General features: G+C 49.7%; 2 protein-coding genes across 2 annotated transcripts; one reads left to right on the top strand and one right to left on the bottom strand.

The window, feature by feature from the left end:
• The first annotated feature begins 75 nt into the window (after nucleotides 1–75).
• On the top strand, nucleotides 76–6,743 carry IFT20 (intraflagellar transport 20). Its single transcript, XM_081805424.1, is given in 7 exon segments — nucleotides 76–243; nucleotides 3,338–3,553; nucleotides 3,556–3,580; nucleotides 3,743–3,871; nucleotides 4,965–5,050; nucleotides 5,779–5,882; nucleotides 6,334–6,743. Coding segments are annotated over 6 exon segments (480 nt in total). The 5' UTR covers nucleotides 76–243; nucleotides 3,338–3,499; the 3' UTR covers nucleotides 6,416–6,743.
• A 110-nt stretch (nucleotides 6,744–6,853) lies between these two features.
• On the bottom strand, nucleotides 6,854–12,753 carry TMEM97 (transmembrane protein 97). Its single transcript, XM_006731572.3, has 3 exons — nucleotides 12,523–12,753; nucleotides 9,039–9,183; nucleotides 6,854–8,214 (listed from the first exon to the last, which is right to left on the bottom strand). Exons 1-3 carry the CDS (start codon nucleotides 12,649–12,651, stop codon nucleotides 7,955–7,957), a joined length of 534 nt encoding a protein of 177 aa, XP_006731635.1. The 5' UTR covers nucleotides 12,652–12,753; the 3' UTR covers nucleotides 6,854–7,954.
• Between the last annotated feature and the right edge of the window lie 6,480 nt (nucleotides 12,754–19,233).

Raw genomic sequence — 19,233 nt, 5'->3', positions numbered from 1 at the left:
CAAAGGCCTCTGGGTCTTGTAGGCAGCCGTCCCTCCTCTCAGGCCTGTTTCCCAGCAGGCTCTGCGGGTTGGGCGGAGTAAGTACTTCCGCAGTCAGGTAATGACGTTACGGGTAAACAGGTCCTGTAGCCGTGGCAGCGGCTGAGGCCAGCGGGCGAGGCACCGACTGCCGCTGACCCGGGAGAGAAGCGGCCTGCCGGAATCAGCCCGGGCGGCAGCGCGCCGCCGCTACGGGGTTGGCAGGTAGGCAGCGACTCCGGGTCGGGGGACGCGGGCGGACCCGGGGCGAGTGAACCCAGCAGGCCGAAAGAAACGTGGGGATTCCGCGCGATTCTTTGCGAGCCGTGTGACACCCAGCTTTGGCCTGGAGCTTTACGCGGTGATGCTCGCAACTGTCTTGTGAGGAAACTGCGGCTCATATAAGTTCAAGGCGTTTACGTAGTGTGGACAGCCAGCTCCACCACCCGGGTCTTCCTGTGTGCGCGGTGCCCCTTCCCCTCATCCCGCGGATGGCGCCTGCTTGCGGGGCCGGGAGTGGATCTGGGAGAGCCAGGGGGTGGACACAGAGTGTTGCCGCCGTCATCTTCAGGGAGCTCAGTGCTGTTCTTGTGCCCGGTGCTCCTCAGATGCTCAGACACGCACGTGTGGTGGGAGTTGGGAGGGAATCTGATAGTCGGTTGGGAACCCTCTCCCTCCGGTCCAATCCATCTCATTCAACTCTGCCCTCCAAACATACAGTTGGCGCTCAGGCCGGGTACATGGGAATCTTGCCTGCCTCTTTCCTTCCCTCATCCCCAAACTCCTACATTCAGTCAGTGCTTTACCAAATGCCATCAACTTACGTAACATCGCAAATTGGAACACTTTTCTTCAGCTCCAAGCCTTGGTCACTGTGATAGCCTCTTTGTTTCCAGTCATTCGTTCCACAAACATTCACTGAGTGCAGGCACTCAGTGTGTGCAGGCACCCTGCTAGATGCTAGGATTACAGTGATGAACAAGGTAGGTGTATACCCACTGTCTCGTTCCCTCCTGTTCATTCTCCATCCTGGGTCAGAGTGATCGTTCTAAGAGGCAGATAAGGCTGTGCTTCTCTGCTGAGAATCTGCTGGCTGCCCACTACCCTTATGATAAAATCCAAGCTCATGACGGCGGCTTTCAGAGCCCTCCCTGAACCAGCTCTGGCCTTCCCATCTAGACTTATCCTGTTCCACACTCCCCCTAGTTCCCTGGGTTTTAACCACACTAGCCTTTCAGTTCTTGGAATGCATTACATTTCTTTTAGCTTCAGGATCTTCACACATGCTTTTCTTTCTGCCTGGAATGCCTCCTCCCTGCTTCACTTGGCAAACTTTTGGATATTCTTTAGGTCTCAGCTTGAGTGTCATGTTTTCAGAAGCTTTTGTTGAGGGGCACCTGGGTGGCTCACTCGGTTAAGCATCTGCAGCTGGCTCAGATCATGATCCCAGGGTCCTGGGATCGAGCCCCACATTGGGCTCCCTGCTCAGCGGGGAGCCTGCTTCTCCCTCTCCCTCTCTCCCTGCTTGTTCTCTCTCTCTCTAATACATAAATAAAACCCTTAAAAATAATTTTTAAAAAGGAGCTTTTTTTGAGACACCCCCCGTATGAATTATGTCCTCTTGCTGCAGCTTCATATAGCACCATGTGCTTTTCCTCATACTGTCCGTCCAGAGATCAGAAATGTTTCTGAATAAATGCATCCTCTCAGGGAAGGGAATGGAAGTGGAAGCAGATATTTGCTCCCTCAGGTTACTGGAAGCTTCCTAAAGTAGCTGGTCTAACTAATCAGACCAGCTACTGGTAGGTGTTAAATGCTCGGACTCTATGTGTAAATGTAACAGAACAGCAGGAAGACAGATCTTTTAAAAAAGCTCGATTAAAAGGAAGCTCGGGGTGATTAAAATGTTTCAAAAGGAAGATGCTAGCTTAGTTCCTTCAGTGGATTCCAGTAGGCCAACGGCTCAGTCCTACACAGACAGCCTATAGACATGCATTAGTTGGCCCACAGTGTTAGATGTGGTTTTTCCTTTAAACTTTTGAGTTCAATACTTCCCTTTAAAAATCAGATTTCGGGCGCCTGGGTGGCTCAGTTGGTTAAGCTACTGCCTTTGGCTCAGGTCATGATCCTGGAGTCCCTGGATCGAGTCCCACATCGGGCTCCCTGCTCAGCGGGGAGTCTGCTTCTCCCCCTGACCCTCCCCCTTCTCATGCTCTCTCTATCTCATTCTCTCTCTCAAATAAATAAATAAAATCTTTAAAAAATAAATAAATAAAAATCAGATTTCATCTCTAAATCTGGATTTTTGGCTGTCTTGAAAATCAGTTCTGGCAGCCGGGGAACTTAATTCTTTTTTAACCATTGCTCCTCCTATGGTATACCTGCTCTGGAAGTTACTCCCATAATCACCCCATTTGGGACAGAACTTTTTTTTTTTTTTTTTTGGGACAGAACTTTTCTAAGGAAGCCGGAAGGGAAACAGCTGGGGGAGGTGGGAGCAGAGGAAAGGGCTGGCGCAGGGCCAGCGGGTGGTAGCCTTTGGAACGCTTGGGGTTTGGGAATTGGTATGGCAGCCAGTGGCTAGCCCTAAGTAGCATTGTGTGTGCTTTTTGTGTGTTCGTGTGTTTGCCAGAACGAGCGTGAGTTTTCAGTGTTTCCTTCCCAGAATTGAGGCATCCTTTGGACCAGGAATGCAGGGTGGCCTGGGAAGGGAAAAGATCTGTCTGCTGGTTCTCTTGCCTACAGAAAGAAACCCAAACTCCTTAGTTGGGCACACAGGGTCTTCTTGATCTGGCTCCAGCCGACCTTTGCAGCTCTTTCCTCGGTCCTTTCATCTTCTAGGTCTTCTGGCCGGTTCAGTGACTTCACACTCTTGTCCGTGCTGTTTTCTCCGCTTGGGAAGCCTTTCCCTAGCCTCCTCACTTGGTATGTTCTTGCTGATGCTTCATTCCTTTTTGTGTTTTCTGCTAGATAGAGACAGAGTCAACTTTGGTCCTAGTTCAGGCCAACATGCCTGTGACATACATTGTGGGTAATGTCCTTATTCCTGGCTTATTTTTTAACTCTCATTTTTAAGTCATGCAGATTTCCTCTATTACTTGCTTTTGGTGTTATGCTAGGACTGTACTGGAAAAGCTTTTTCATGTCCTTTTGGGTACATAATTGGGGATAAATATGCTTATGGCTTCTCACAATTTAGTTCAAATGTTACTCCCTCACCCTGTTAACTGCTCTGTTCTCCTGCAACACTTGAGTGATATTTCTGTAAAAGCACTTAACACAGTATACTTTCTCAGTTTCCGTGTCTGTCTTCCTCCAGCTAAACTATGTGCTCCTCCAGGGCGGGCACCATGTCGCACTCATCTTTGTACCCCCAGCATCTAGCAGTGTTGGCATGTAGTAGGCACTCAAGAAATGTGTGTTGAATGAACGATGCCCGTGACAAGCAACTGGACTTTATTCTTTCCTGACCCTTGCTCCTATGACACACTTCCTCCTGGCTGCCACTAGCACCCCTTCAGAGCAGAGCTGCTCTTCTCTAGGGAAACCGGAAGGGAAACAGGTGAGGCTCAGAGAGGTGGAGGCAGAGGGAAGGGGAGCTTTTTGGAAGTACGTCTGTGGTTTTGGCGCTGGTGTCTGGGGGCAGGAGTGGGGCTGGCCTGGAAGCGGGCATTTCCTTGGGTGGCTGGGAAGTGATCGGGGACTGAGGCTGCTTTCTTCACAGCTATGGCCAAGGACATCCTGGGTGAAGCAGGGCTGCATTTTGATGAGCTGAACAAGCTGCGCGTGTTGGACCCTGAGGTTACCCAGCAGACCATAGAGCTCAAGGAGGAGTGCAAGGATTTTGTGGACAGTGAGTGTCCTTTGGGGAGACGTGGTGCCCTGCCTCCACCCCCACCCGCAGCTGTCATCCTGGCCAGAACAGGGCTAGTGGCTCTCTGGATGTTGTCTGGGCTTTGTGAATTCCCGCATACCAACCACCTTGTCTCCCTGCTCTCTAATGCTCACGTGTAGTCAGACACAGAGCACCAAACAAGACAAATGGTGAAGTGGAGAGAGGATATCCCATCTTTGATTTTTTTGCTCTCAGAAACCTTGAACTTCATGGGGCAGAACTATGGCTTGAGGGTGGGAAAGAGTTATGTACTCATGATTTGATTTCTTGGAAGTTCAACAGACTCAATGAGGTCATTTTTTAGCTAGATATCCAGGACACCTCCTGTCCCAGCAGGCAAGCAAGCCCAGTGGCAGTGAATACAGGGCAGCTCTAGCTAAAGCAGGGATTTCTGAGCCTTCTGCGCACTCCATAGTCTGTAGAAAGCTTGACTGGTGAAGGGCGGCATGGGCTCCATTGCCAGTCTTCTCACCCACCGCCTGTTGTCCTTCCTCCCTGGGTGCTAGTTCACTCCTCAGTAGAATGAGGTCCCACCACACCGAAGGACATTGAAAATAGCAAATGGGAGATTAGGTGCTTAAATGCTTTGAGCTCTTTATCAGTTCTGGTCACAGTTGGCAAACCACTGCCCCCCTAACCACCATTAACTGAAATCCAGTTCCTTATCTGGGGCTAGTCAAGAGGCTCTGTTCAAGTCCTGAGTCAGTTCTTTCATGAACATGGCCTTTGTGCTTCCTGTTACTCCTGGGAAAGCAGGACAGAGCCTGCGCAGAGGATGGGCCCATCAGGAGCCTCATAACTAAGGTTAATAGTCACTGGCTGGCTCATTTGGGACTCAAGGTCCAAGTATACCCCAGTCCAGCTCTGGGCACCTGGCCACCCTTCTCTCGGTTTAAACCAAGGGTGGAAGACTTTAGGTCAGCGGGCACCAAATTGTTTTCACACAAATTAGAAGGGGCAGTTAGCCCTGCCCTCTTGCCACAAGGGAACACAGAGGGAGTGGTGATGCCGAGAAAATAAAACCTTTTATTTTCTGTTCTTTCCCTAAAAGAAATTGGCCAGTTTCAGAAAATAGTTGGTGGTTTAATTGAGCTTGTTGACCAACTTGCAAAAGAAGCAGAAAATGAGAAGATGAAGGTAAGATCAGCAGGTCTTCTAAATCTTGTCCTGGGACATGGTTCAGTCGCTCTTTTTCTTGGGGAGGGGGATGTGGGATTTTATTTAGAACAGGATTTTGGGGCGCCTGGGTGGCTCAGTCATTAAGCGTCTGCTTTCGGCTCAGGCCATGATCTCAGGGTCCTGGGATCGAGCCCCACATCGGGCTCCCTGCTCCGCGGGAAGCCTGCTTCTCCCTCTCCCACTCCCCCTGCTTGTGTTCCCTCTCTCGCTGCCAAAAAATAAAATCTTAAAAAACAAAACAAAACAGGATTTTAGTAACAAGTGCAGTTAACCTCCGGTTGAACTCATATGCTAGTATACTTTGTCATTCTTGCTTTTAATCTTCACATCACCGAGATAGGTGGGTTTATGCTCATTTTATAAGTAAAGCAATGCAGGCATGCAGGGTGTCGATGACTTGGCAAAGGACCCAAGGCTAAATGGCACACTAAATGGGCCACTGACCACCTGTGTGCTAGACTTGGGGATACTCGTAGACCTGCCCCTGAGCTCCAGTCCAGGTCTCATTAGGCACTTGGGATCATGCAGTTATTCCTCCCCCTTATTCCTGAGGCTCTCGGGGGCTCGACTCTCTTGCCAGCTGGGCACTGAGACAGCCCCCACGTGGCCCTTCCTTGGCTGAGGACTTAAAGCTGAAGATGGTTTTAATGAAGCCATGACCTTCTTTGGTGATACTATTTTTCTAGGCCATTGGTGCTCGGAACTTGCTCAAATCTATAGCAAAACAGAGAGAAGCCCAACAGCAGCAACTCCAAGCACTAATAGCAGAAAAGAAAATGCAGCTTGAAAGGTAAGAAGATGTAAAGCAAGTTCTTTACTCAACTGCAATTCCATTCTTCCTTCTTGAACGGTCACCTCTTATCCTTCTTCCTCATTGTTCTCCCAGGAATAGTGTCTCACTTATCCTGATTTGAAGATTTAAAAAAATAAAATTACATTTGATGAGAAAGAAAATTTCTTAATATAAAACCACCTCTAATATTGAGAGCTTGAAAGCTCAGGTAGCAAGCGTCCAGGCTTGGCTGGTTCTCCTAAAGGAAAACACCTCTCGGGGCTGGAGACTACTCATGGGTGGCCCTAGGCTGGGCTTTGCCTCTTTGTTCTTTCTTACCCTCACTTCTTCATTGTGAACTCACATCATTTCTTGGCATTATTTAAATCATTTATATTCTTCTCTAGAAGAATTAAATCCATGGTTTATTTCATCCATTCTTAGGGTTTCTAACAATTTTGTTTTTCAGGTATCGGGTTGAATATGAAGCTTTGTGTAAAGTAGAAGCAGAACAAAATGAATTTATTGACCAATTTATTTTTCAGAAATGAACTGAAAATTTCATTTTACAGCAGGAGGGCAAAAAAATAAGACCCAAAAAAACCTCTGTACTGTTCCTGTGACTTGACTAATGGCCCATGTACGTCCTGAGGGACGGTGTGTAACGAACGCAGCATCTCCAAAGGTGGGAAACAGATCTGGGGAGCTTGCTGCAGATGTCCATGCGCAGCTGCTGAACACCTGTGGCTACGGTGGTCCAGGCTCTCACCTCTTGGCATTCTTAGCCTGAACTGAGCAGTCTGTAAATGATTTTTTGTTTTTTTTTTTTTGTAAATTCAAAGCTTTGGAAAGGAAGAGCAATAAATTATTGTTTTCAAATGGCTTGATCTACCTCTTTTCCTGGTGCCCTTGAAGTGTACATTTAACATCTTGGGAGAACCCTGGACTCTTGAGCCCCTCCCTCATCCACAAAATAAACCAGGCAGTGGTCAGTAGGGACCTTTATTTGGACCAGACACATGAGTCAGATGATACTCCCAACAGTCAGACCAATATGCCTTATGAGCAAAACAGACCAAAAGAGGGAACCAAACAGTACCAGTTATCATTTTCCATGTGTGTTCACAGGTATGTGTGTGTGTGTATGTTTGAGTTGACCTCGAGTACAAATTTAGAGAAAGCTAAGGAACCCAGTGAAGAGACCCTGCATTTACACAATGGACATGTCATGCCCAGCTGCCCTTCCACTTTGAGAACAAGCCAGGATGGATGATGAAACTCTCAGGAAGGGTGAAGTTATCCAACAGGAAGCACACTTCCAGATCAGGTTTGAGACACCAGACCTCAGAGGGAAGGGACTTATGTCAGGTGGTCTGTAAAAACAGAGAAGACTAAGGTATGGAAAGAATGAATCAGGAGAGGATTAAAAAAAAAGTCTTTTCTGGGATGACCTGTTTAAGACAGAAACAAAACACCTTCCAGCTTAATCCATTTCTGAAAGTCAGGCCAGAGCTGACCCTTGAGTAAAACCAAGTTCAGGCCTCCTGCAGAACCTTTCCCCAACCAAGGGTGGTGGCAAAAAACCCCATGATACAGTTTTTAATGAATATTAAAGAGGCATAATTTCAAACTTAAAAATGACCTGAAAAATCCCACCTTTCATTTTGCTGATAAAGGATATGCTGCAGAGAATCAGGAGTCAAGGGTTTAATCACATGGGCACTATGGGTCAGGTGATTCATGAATGTGCCAAGCAGGCCACGTTTCTTGGAAGTTTATCCAGGATCTGGTCTGGTCCTGCTCACAATGGAACTTGGGCACAAGGTGAGGTATTTGGCACCACTTCCCTATAACCTAGCCCACACCCTTCAGTCCATGCTCAGGTGATTGGTCTGTTTGCGCCAGTATCCTCAGAAGGGGGCTTCTGATGTGGCTCCTGCCAGAGTCTTGCTCTTTCTGCGTCGCTGGTGTGTTTCAAATGCTACTGAAGACATGGGTTCTGAGCAGTTTTCCTCATACTGGGTCCAACCGGAAAACTGCCCTATGGGCATCTCCCCGCCCCCCCCCACCCCGGCCCGTCATTATTTCTCTCATTTTTTCTTTCTTTTCTCCTCATACTTGTAGTAGGGGCTCCGCAACATGAAAAGTAGAAGCATAAGAGGGATGAGAAAGTAGGGGGCATAGACAGATAAGAGGGTAAGTCGTTCATGGAAAGTCTTAGGTCCTTGTCCTTTGAAACCACTGGCTTTGGAGAAATCATCAAATAGAAACGTGGAGAGAATTGGAATTAGAATTGTCATGGTGTGAACTGAGTAGATGATTGCAGGGGTGCGGATCCACCTGCGGCCTCCTGAAGTGGGGGGGAAGAGAGAGAGAGAGATAAGTGTTTGGTCTGTTCGTGACCCTAGGGGTGCCCACAATCTTCTCCATGCCTGCTCCCTTCAGCTGACTCCGTCTACCCCCCACTGCAAACGAATGGAGAACTGGAGGTGCTCTAACACTACCTAACACGTGGAGCTGGGGCTCTAGCACACTGCTGGCCAGAGAACCAAGGCTGGGGGGCAGGATTTAATGGAGAAAAACTCTAGGGCAGTAAAATGGCCATTGCAGTTTACACAAGGCGGGGGGGAGGGGCCCGCCACCAGCATCTGTTAGCAATTATATATAGGTGAGAAGATCAACAGCTTCTGCCAAGACATGGAGTTGGGGGCTGCAGTGGGAAAGAGGCTGTATGAGCTTAGTGACCATGTACATTAGTGTGGCCCCCGTCTTTATAAAAGCATTAGTCGCAGGGGAACACTGTAAGAATAAATGAGAAGTGAAGCCCTTCCGGGGTGAGCTGGATGCTACTGCTCAAAAGCCAGTCTGGTGCTACCCAAATCAGAAAAATAAAAGCCAATGATAAAAGGAAAATTCTGCAGGGGTAAAAACAAGAAAAAGGAACAAGTTCAATCTGTAAGCAGCCTCCGGTGTAGGGAGATTTCCAGCTAAGCACAGGCACAGGCCTGAGCCACATTAACGTCCCTTTACCAGCTCCCTCCTGCCATTCCCACCCCACCCCAGGTCACCCTCGCACAAACTACAGGGACCGCCGCTTCTCTGAGACACTTTCCCAAAAGATTTCTGGGACCTAATTTCAGAGCAAAAGTGGTTGTTACCCCACCAGTTACCTACCTCTTAAGAAGGCGTACGTCGCTATGGGAAAGAAAGGCAGCTGGAACACAAGCTCGCAAAACAGGAAGGACTTAAACCATGTTGGGGGGGCCTGTAGCAGAGGGTCTTTGAACTCCTTAGTATACCACTTCAGCAGGTTTGTCAACTGAGGAAAGAGAAAGGTCACGACGCATGCAGCCGCCTGGCAGGACAGGCCAGCAGCTCCATCCCATGGCAGCCCAGGTGGTCTTCAGAAAAGCTCCCTCGCTCCTCCGAGAGGCTTCTCTCAGCTCTTCCAGGCCCTCTGGGCTACCCAGCATCTGTTCCTGACTCTGTGACAACACACAGCCCGTTGTGTTGCCCACTGTCAAGAGCAACGATATCTAGTACTTAGTACGCTCTCAGTTCGAGGAATGAACATACAAAGGCAACAAATCTGCCAGCAATCTCCTTCCTGGTAAAGGACAGCCGTGAAGAGCGTCCTACCATTTGGCTGGAACAAGAGCAGCCGCACACCAGGCTCCGAGGGCCAGACCGCCTCAAATACAGAAATGAACCGAGTTTGTCTTTTGGGGGCAGGGGGTGTGTGTGGGGGGGGGGGGATGGAAGGGAGATACATTTAACTTCTATAAAGATGCAATTTAATGCCTAAATCTCAAGCTCCTCATCATTCTTAACTACTCTAGTTCTGCAGAGTTTTCTTGCAGGAGACCAGTAGGCTATTTGTAGAACAAACTGCCCAAACCACAAACTACAGAGCTTCTAGGCTATGTCGCGGCCTGAGGGTTAGCAGTCCCGGTTCCAGCTTGGGGCCCACCCTCCTAATTACACTGTTAAATCAAAAGATGCCGATCTGTGAACACGTGGCTGCCGGGGCAGAGGAAGGAAGCAGGAAGGTTTGAGGTTGCCCATTTTGTGCCCTTTGTAAGAACCCGAAGCGCAGGGCTCCCCACACCACATGGACTACGGAGGGTCTGTTGCATCTTACATCCTGTCTTGACACACCTGTCTCCAAAGCCAAATAGGTGTCTTGATATTATGATAAATAAAGGCAACTTCCAGTGTGAGAATTTTGCCTGCAATGGAAAATCCAAAGACATTTTTCCTGTTAATTTTTAATCAAAAGATTAAGGCTCACTATTGTGAAATTGAGGCCTCACTGCTGAAAGTAAGCTTTAAGCAAATATCCAGAAACAAACATTCTGTTAGCATGATCTTAATTGCAGGAAGGCTCTGGCTCGATAACCAGTTTATTGACCAAGTGATATCAAATTTGTACTTGATTCGAAATCGAAATCCACGGCAATACCCTTAGCTTCCTTCTAGGCACTTTTCAGGGTGGTAATGGGGTAGAAAATACTCATAAAGGTTAAGTCCCTGCACCTCTCCTGGGCTCTGTTTCCTCATCTGTAAAACAAGCAACTTGGGACCAAATGTTTAAGGTCTTTTTTTGCTTTCCAGATTTTCTTAAAAAAAAAAAAAAAATACCGGGGCGCCTGGGTGGCTCAGTTGATTAAGCGACTGCCTTCGGCTCAGGTCATGATCCTGGAGTCCCGGGATGGAGTCCCGCCCGGCAGGGAGTCTGCTTCTCCCTCTGACCCTCCCCCCTCTCATGTGCTCTCTCTCATTCTCTCTCTCTCAAATAAATAAATAAAATCTTTAAAAAAAAAAAAAATACCGGAGGGAATGACCTGCTTTGAAGATTTGCCGTAGAATTTACAAGACATTCTGGTTTGTTTGAATTTCATTTTCTATTCAATCTGTATTCCAACCTCTCAGATCCACCTATTTCATAAATCCAGACAGTTCTACACAGCACGGGTCATTTCTGAGGGCTGCAGGATGAGATTAGCAAAACTCAAAATAATCTAATCAGCCAGCTCTTGAAGTAATCAATTAGGATCCAAGCACCTGCCCACAGTCCCATAATAGCCACGTGATGCCAAAACAAGGCCTGGACTAAGGGCAGATGGAAGGCAAATCACAGGTCCCTGGCGAGGGTAGAGCATGGGACGAGGGAAGAGCATGGGACGTGGGGGGCACAATCCCTGGCTCTGGGCAAAGCGCTTAATCTCACGCAACTTGTTTCCCAATTGTAGTACTTACCTCACTATTGGTGAGATAAAATGACTTAACATACTTGGTCTTTAGAACAATGGCAAGCACACAGTAAATGTTACCATTACTTAAGTGAATGTAATTAACACATACTCAGAGGAATTCAAGTTTAATCCCGTTAAAATCTCACCATGCAACTGCAACTGGTCGTTAGTAAGAATTATTCTTACTAGGTAAGACCCAAAAAAAGGTTTATACCTGACTCATATTTGACTCAATCTATCACTGTTATCCACTAAACTATTCACCTGACCTTTGCACAGGGATTTCTAAACGAGGAGTTGCTACTGAATAAACCTGTACTTCCCTACCTTAGAATGAGGGCACAGGGGCGCCTGGGTGGCTCAGTTGGCTAAACGTCCAAATCTTGATTTCTGCTCGGGTCATGATCTCTGGGTCATCAGATCAAGCCTCCTGTCGGGCTCCTCGCTGGGAGTGGAGCCTGCTTAAGATTCTCTCTCTCTGCCTTTGCCCCTCCCCAATCATGCTCGCTCTCTCTTAAAAAAAGAATGAGAGCACAGACTGATTATCTTTCCTTATTTTTTTTTTAAGATTTTATTGATTTGACAGAGAGAGAGAGAGCACAAGCAGGAGGAGCCGCTTCCTGCCAAGGGGCTCGACCTCCAGGACTCTGGGATCATGGGCCGAGGTGAAGGCAGAAGCTTAACCGACTGAGCCACCCAGGTGCTCCCCATCTTTCCTTATTTTAGCAGAAGCAAGGCTACCCAGCTGCAAATGATACTACAAAATGCTTCCCCATCCTCTCCATGTTCTAAGTCAAACTAAATCCTTACGGTCTCATAGTAAGTTTTTCCGAGTGTTGATCGGTTCAAACCAAGGAATATATTTAATTGGCAATTTTTAGCCCAACCATTATGGGAGCTCCGCAAACTTTTTAGTTCTAGGGGAAAATTCCTTCTATTTAGGGAAGAACAACACAACAGATGTTAAGATTCGGCATTTTTTCAAAGAGAATCTGAGAATAACTCAAGGATTTTATTATTATTTCCCCATAAAGAAGCAACAAAACCATCAATCTCTGAACTCCCTCCAATACTGACCACTGACCAGAGGTGGCGGGTGGGGGCCTTACACACACCCAGGGAAGAACTGTCTTCAAAAGGACCAAAGTGTCTGCCCCATAAGGGTCTGGGGCAAAGAAAACCCCAAGCAAAACGTCGAGTTGACCGGTAAGGAGGGGCCGGGGCACCGGCAGGACCTAAGGACGGCGGGAGGGAAAGGGGGGCAGAACCAGAACGCTGGGCGGGCGGGGGGGGGGCTCGGGCGGAGGAGGGGAGGTCTTGGGGACGCCAGGGTACAACAACCGCAGGGCGCGCAGGAGCCCCAAACTCGACGACCGGCGGTCAGGACCAACCGTCGCCCTCACCTCGACCGGGTAGAATTCGCGCGGCAGCACCACCTGCAGGTCCAGGAGCAGAGTGATGGGGACGTGGGAGAGGAAGTAGAGGCCCAATAGCCACTCCAGGCCGCGCCGGGCGCCCAGAGCCCCCATCATCCGTTGGTTACGCCGGGCGGGAGCTGAGGCCGCGCTCGCCGGGACCGCCGACGTGGGAAGAGGGCCCGTGGCCGCACAGCGTCCCAGGACTCGGCGCCCCGGCCGCCCGCTCCGCCCCCTCCGCCCCCTAGGGGGCTACGCCGGCCACTCCCATTGGCTGGCTGCGAAGCTGCGGCGGGAACGGCGCTCGCCGCAGAGCGCGCCCATTGGCTCGTCCGTGTATAGCGTGTCGAGGCGGCGCCCCGCAGACCATTTCTATTGGCCGCCGGGGGCGCCGCGTGGGACAGGGGCGGGCTCCTCGCCCGCCGCGTGGGACGGCTGGCTGGCGCGCAGCCTGCGGACTGAGCGGGCGTGCGGGGGCCTGACGCCCGCCGGGCTTCTAGCCGCCGACTCCGTGGCGCTCTCTGGTCCCTTTCGCTCGGTACTCCGTTCATTCACCGCAAACCTAAAGCGCTGACTGAGCGGCTCCTGTGGGCCGGGCCACGGGCGCTTCTGGAGGTGAGCTCGCAGTGCAGCGGAGGTGCCGCAGACCAGGGCCAGCCGCACAGTGCGTTGTGATCCGCTCGGTGGCTCGGCATTCACGGGCCGTGGGCACAGCGGCAAGATCCCTGTCCCGCAGGCATTGAGGGGTCCCGGGGCCTTCCGAACGTTGCCTAGGAGGCAGCCAGCCTCAATTAAGCAAGAAGCACAGGGATATAGTAAGACGATGGACAGGTCTTGGTGATTGGCTGTGAAGAAAGAGGGAGGATTTATTCATTCTGCAAATACTGATCTTTAACTCTCTGCTGGGCCCAGCCATTCACTAAGCAGTGGGACACAGGAGAAGTGAGTTGAAGAGAAAGTAATCCGTTTCTGGCTGCGTTGACAATCAGCGGTCTCTGCAGCATATGAGTGGAGAAGTCTAGGAGGCAGTTGGATGAACCTGTCTAGGGATGTAGGTTTGTGTGGCAATAGCGTGTGATGGGAGTTGAAGTGTTGAGAGCAGAGGGCCAGTAAGAGGTCTTAGAGGAGCTCCAGCCTCAGGGGTGGTGTGAGGAGGGGGCTGAGACACAGGTGCACAACAGGAGTGTGATGTCACAGAAGCATGGGTGTGTATGTGTGTGTGTGGGGGGGGCTCAGTCCTGTCGGAGCAACCCTGAATGGCCCCCGTGGTGGCCCTGTGAGAGCACCTGTGGTGTGGTGGAGGCAGGGCCAGATGACAGCGGGGCAGCCTCTGGTTAGGAGGAGAGGAGAGAGCCGGGGGAGTAGCTTGAGGGAGATGTGCCCCATACAGGGCTTACTTATTCGTTTCTCAGAGGGGAGAGACTAGAACACTTTCTTGTTTAGATGCTTTTTTAAGTTTCTGGGTCGGGGGAGAGGTTGTCCCTATAGGAGGAAGGGAGCAGGAAATGTGGCTCAAGGCCCCCAAGGGCTGGAGAGAATGGAAGGATTAAGGTTAGCTCAGAGGAGCTCTGTGCTCCCCAGGGCCGGCCTCTTGGGACTGGGCCAGAGAAACTGGTGGCAGTGTAGAGGGCCCAGCTGAGGTGGGTGACCATGGATCTGGAGGCCCGATCTCCTAGGCTGTGTGCTTTTCTCCACGGTGGGGTCTGCTCAGCAAAAAAGGCTGTTGACTTATGCAGGGTTGGGGTTCAGAAAGACTGGTGATTTTGAGGCATTGGATGAGAGAGCGATTGCAAAGAGGGAGCATGCGCTTCAAGCTGGATAGGGAGGAGGCCGCGTGGGACCAGAGGGGCTGGCAGCCTGGGAGAGCGTGGGAAAGGGAATGGGTGTGAGGCCAAGGAGGCAGGGTCGGCATGGTGGGCGTCACTGGATGAATGGGCCGGAAGGCGGGGAGATTAGGACAAGGGGACACAATGTCACAGGGTCAGAATTCCTGGTGTCGGAAGAGATTCTGTGCAGGGGAAGGTGTGGCTGAAATGGAGAGGAGGGGGAAGGTGTTTGGAGATGGGGTCAAGGGACAGAGAGCCAGGGCGTGCGATGGATGGACGGTGAAAACCACATAGGATGATGGTGGTGGCAGTTGGGTGGAGAGAAGGCTGTGAGCCTGTTGCCAAGAGGAGTAACCAGGAGAAGGTGGGCACGGGCTGGGGCGTGGCTTAAACCTCAGAGAGTGGAGGGGAAATGGTGAGCTTGTGGCCTTGGGGAACAGGGAGGCCGGTTACCCCACCTCCTAACCCTCAGGTCAGGTGTGTGAACAAATGAACGGCCTCCACTGGAGAGGGCTGTGGGGAAGCCGAGACCTGGGAGGGCAGGGAGCCAGGTGTCCGTTCCTGCAGCAGGTGAAGGCTGAGGGTGTGGAGGACTTTGGGCTCTGGAGAGGAGGGGGCTGTTCACTAGGGAGGATGGCGGGACAGAGCCCCTGGCAGGAGAGCATAGCAGGGGAGGGAGGTGAAGCTTCCTTCCAGTGTGGTGTGCAAGGGATGAAGGGCACTCATGGCTGAACGCAGTCAGAGCACAGAGTTCTGGCGGCCCAGGGCCTGTCGGGGGCAGGTGGAGCCCCCCTACACACACACACACACACACACACACACACTCCTACACCCACTCCGGAGGGGCCTGGCAGCAGGGTGCTCGGCCCGGGCCCCAGCAGTGGCTTTCAGCTGCACCGCGTGCTGATTAGAACTGCTTGCTGGGGGGCGGGGGAGGGCGTGTGGGGCCCCGAAGCTGGGGTTTGCCCAGGGAATGTGTAAGTGTACGGCTGCTGATGTGACTGATCCTTGGCAAACCTCGCACCCGGCCAAGTTGGTTATCTGTAGATAAAGACTTGGAAGGCCAAGCACTTTCCCTGCAAGGGTTTTCTATCCAAAAAAAAAAAAAGCGTGCAGCTGCTGCCTTATGTTTGAAATTCCTTTAGTGGGGGAACTGCAGCTCTTCACTTGAGGTCAGATAAGTGGTAGAAGGCAAATGGCCCTGGGGAGGAGGGAGGAGGGAGGACGGCTCATCAATCCACAGAGTCCCCCACCCAAAGCAAGGGTGAAGTGAAAGACTGACTTGTAAAAGGGGGGGGGGCGTTCTCCAAGCAGTTTCCCTGTCTTTCTGAGTGAGATGAGGCAATGTTTAGCACCTTTTTTTTAAGATTTTATTTATTTATTTGACAGAGAGAGAGACACAGCGAGAGAGGGAACACAAGCAGGGGGAGTGGGAGAGGGAGAAGCAGGCTTCCCGCGGAGCAGGGAGCCCGATGCGGGGCTCGATCCCGGGACCCTGGGATCATGACCTGAGCTGAAGGCAGACGCTTAACGACTGAGCCACCCAGGCGCCCCTGTTTAGCACCTTTTGAAAATGATTTGTACTGTGATGAGATGGACGCCGTTAGCCCAGTAGTGCTGGAAGTGGAACCCTAGCTGAGAGGTGCTCAGAGGAGCACTCAGAGGAGTTCCTGTTTGGCAGCAACTGTAGAGTTCTTTCCTCTGCTTTCGTTTCACTTTTCTCTCTCCTTAAAACTCACCCACACTTCTCGCAGCTCCCACCCCCCCTTCCCTGCGTATCTGAAGGCCCAAAGGCCCCCTCCCCAGCTGGTCTCTGTTTGGTGGTGCTGCTGCCGTCTCTGAGCCTTGGCGGCGTTCTCTGGGACACGTCTGTTCCTCTCACTCTGAGCCACACTGATCTGACTCTGTGTCTCCACACACCTTTCCTGCTGGACTGTGGGTTCCATATCTGCCATTTCACTAACACAAAGCCGGAGTCATTGTTGACTGAACTGTGTACGAAAGCCTCCTGGCTCGTGGACACTGCCACCTGCTAATGGAAAATGCTAAGACCTAGGAAGCCACTGTGGCTCTAGGATCTGCAGATGGCTTCACACCTCAAAGCCCAAACCTTATACATTCATTAACAAAAGCTAAGATTCTGGTGGTGCTGGAGGCATAGCAAGGGGGCTGTGGGAGGGGAAGATTCAGAATGATCTCTCTTGAGATCTGTGGGTTTTGTGGAGTTTTGAGTGATTACCTCCTTTTCATGTCCAAGACCCCGTGAACGTAGATGGAGGGGCAGAGTGGGTGCAAGTTAGTTCTCGAAGACTTTGTTTAAAATTTGGATATTTTGTTGTTCATGGATCTTTTGCATTAATTTTTATTTTTATATTTTAAAGGATTTATTTGAGAGAGAGCAAAAGCGAACACAGAGGCAGAGGGAGAAGCAGACTCCCCGCTGAGCACAGAGCCAGATGCGGGACTCGATCCCAGGACCCTGCGATCATGACCTGAGCCGAAGGCAGATGCTTAACCGACTGAGCCACCCAGGCGCCCCTTAATTTTGATTTTTTAAAAAAAATACTGCATTAAGATATTATCTATCCTGATTACTGAGTTTTTGGTACCACCTAAGTTTTGTGCCTTGGGGAATATCTCCCTCACCTCACGCTTGTCCCAGCTCTGGTTGTCAGGTAGGAGTGGAGCTAAGTTTGATTTGGGGAGGAAGGGTCAGATTAGTGGGTCTGGAAAGCTAAGAGTGCATTAGGTTTGATGTCAGGGCAGTAGACAGTGGGAGATCTTGAGCAAGGCAGATTGGGATGACAATCATGTTGCAGGAAGATGCGTCTGGCCCTAATGCGCAAGGTGGACTGATTGATGTGTGGGAGAGGGCTGGAAGCAAGATCCTGGAACAGTTAAAAAAGGAAAGAGCGGGAGGTATTAGGGTCAGGCTTTTTTTTTTTTCAAGATTAGATGGGTTTCAAATACATCTGGTGGGGGAAGTCAAGGGGCCCATGTAATGGGAGGGTTAACATTGCTCGCTTATCAAGTGCCCACTATATACTACAGCAGGGGCTGGCAAACTTTTACTGTAATGTAAAATGTACTGTAAATGGCCAGACCATAAATATTTTAGGCTTTGTTGGCCATGCCATTTATTATGTGAAAGCAACTACAGAAAATATGTATATGAGCAAATGTGGCCATGTTCCAATAAAACTTTATTTACAAAAACAGGCACTGGGCCTGATTTGACCCATGGTGGTTGTAGTTGGCTGATTCCTGCTCTAAGGTATTGTTATCTCCATGGTCAAGGCCAGGTGGCCATAGGTTCTAGTTAGTAAGTAGAAAGCAAGCATGGAGGGAGTATATCCATCATACTAAGGCCTAGGCCTGGAAGTGGTACACATCCCTTCCAATGACATTCCAGTGGAGAGAATTTAGATGTGCCCACATGTTGCCACCAGGGGCTTGGGAATGTAGTCTGATCTTGTGCCAGGGAAAGAGATTTCAGTGGTCCATGAACAGTGTTTGCCACAGCTTCCTTTAGGGGCAGTTTCAGAACATTCATGGAAAGATCACTGATTGATGGCACTGGATGAGTTTGTTGAGGAATGTGGTCTCAAAGTACCTTTCCAGGGGCGCCTGGGTGGCTCAGTCGTTAAGCGTCTGCCTTCGGCTTAGGTCATGATCCCAGGGTTCTGGGATCGAGTCCCGCATGGGGCTCCCTGCTCTGCAGGAAGCCTGCTTCTCCCTCTCCCACTCCCCCTGCTTGGGTTCCCTCTCTGGCTGTCTCTCTCTCTCTGTCAAAAAATAAATAAAATCTTAAAAAAAAAAATCAAAGTACCTTTCCATAGATTACTTATTAATTACAAAGGGAAAGGGTACTTTTTTTAAAAAACTATCTTTTTAATTAACATATAGTGTATTATTTGTTTCAGGAGTACAGGTCTGTGATTCATCAGTCTTACACAATTCACAGCGCTCACCATAGCACATACCCTCCCCAGTGTCCATCACCCAGCCACCCTATCCCTCCCACCCCCCAGCACTCCAGCAACCCTCAGTTTGTTTCCTGAGATTAAGAGTCTCTTATGGTTTGTCTCCCTCTCTGGTTTCATCTTGTTTCATTTTTCCCTCCCTTCCCCTATGACCTCTGTCTTGTTTCTCAAATTCCTCATATCATTGAGATTATATGATACTTGTGCTCTCTGATTGACTTATTTTGCTCAGCATAATACCCTCTAGTTCCATCCACGTCATTGTAAATGCAAGATTTCATTTTTTTGATGGCTGCATAATATTCCATTGTATAAATATACCACATCTTCTTTATCCATTCATCTTTCGATGGACACCTAGGCTCTTTCCATAGTTTGGCTATTGTGGACATTGCTGCTATAAACATTGGGGTGCATGTGCCCTTTCGGATCACTACATTTGTATCTTTGGGGTAAATACCCCATAGTGCAATTGCTGGGTTGTAGGGTAGCTCTATTTTCAACTTTTTGAGGAACCTCCCTACTGTTTTCCAGAGTGGCTGCACCAGCTTGCATTCCCACCAACAATGTAGGAGGGTTCCCCTTTCTCCGCATCCCTGCCAATATCTGTCATTTCCTGACTTGTTAATTTTAGCCATTTTGACTGGTGTGAGATGGTATCTCATTGAGGTTTTGATTTGGATTTCCCTGATGCTGAGTGATGTTGAGCACTTTTTCATGTGTCTGTTGGCCATTTGGATGTCTTCTTTGCAGAAATGTCTGTTCATGTCTTCTGCCCATTTCTTGATTAGATTATTTGTCCTTTGGGTGTTGAGTTTGATAAGTTCTTTATAGATTTTGGATACTAGCCCTTTATCTGATATGTCATTTGCAAATATCTTCTCCCATTC

This window comes from Leptonychotes weddellii, chromosome 15 (assembly GCF_054177405.1).
Source record: "Leptonychotes weddellii isolate Sample4059 chromosome 15, ASM5417740v2, whole genome shotgun sequence".
NCBI lineage: Eukaryota > Metazoa > Chordata > Mammalia > Carnivora > Phocidae > Leptonychotes > Leptonychotes weddellii.
Note: the sequence above shows the minus strand (reverse complement) of the source record. Positions and strands in the feature narration are given on the sequence as shown.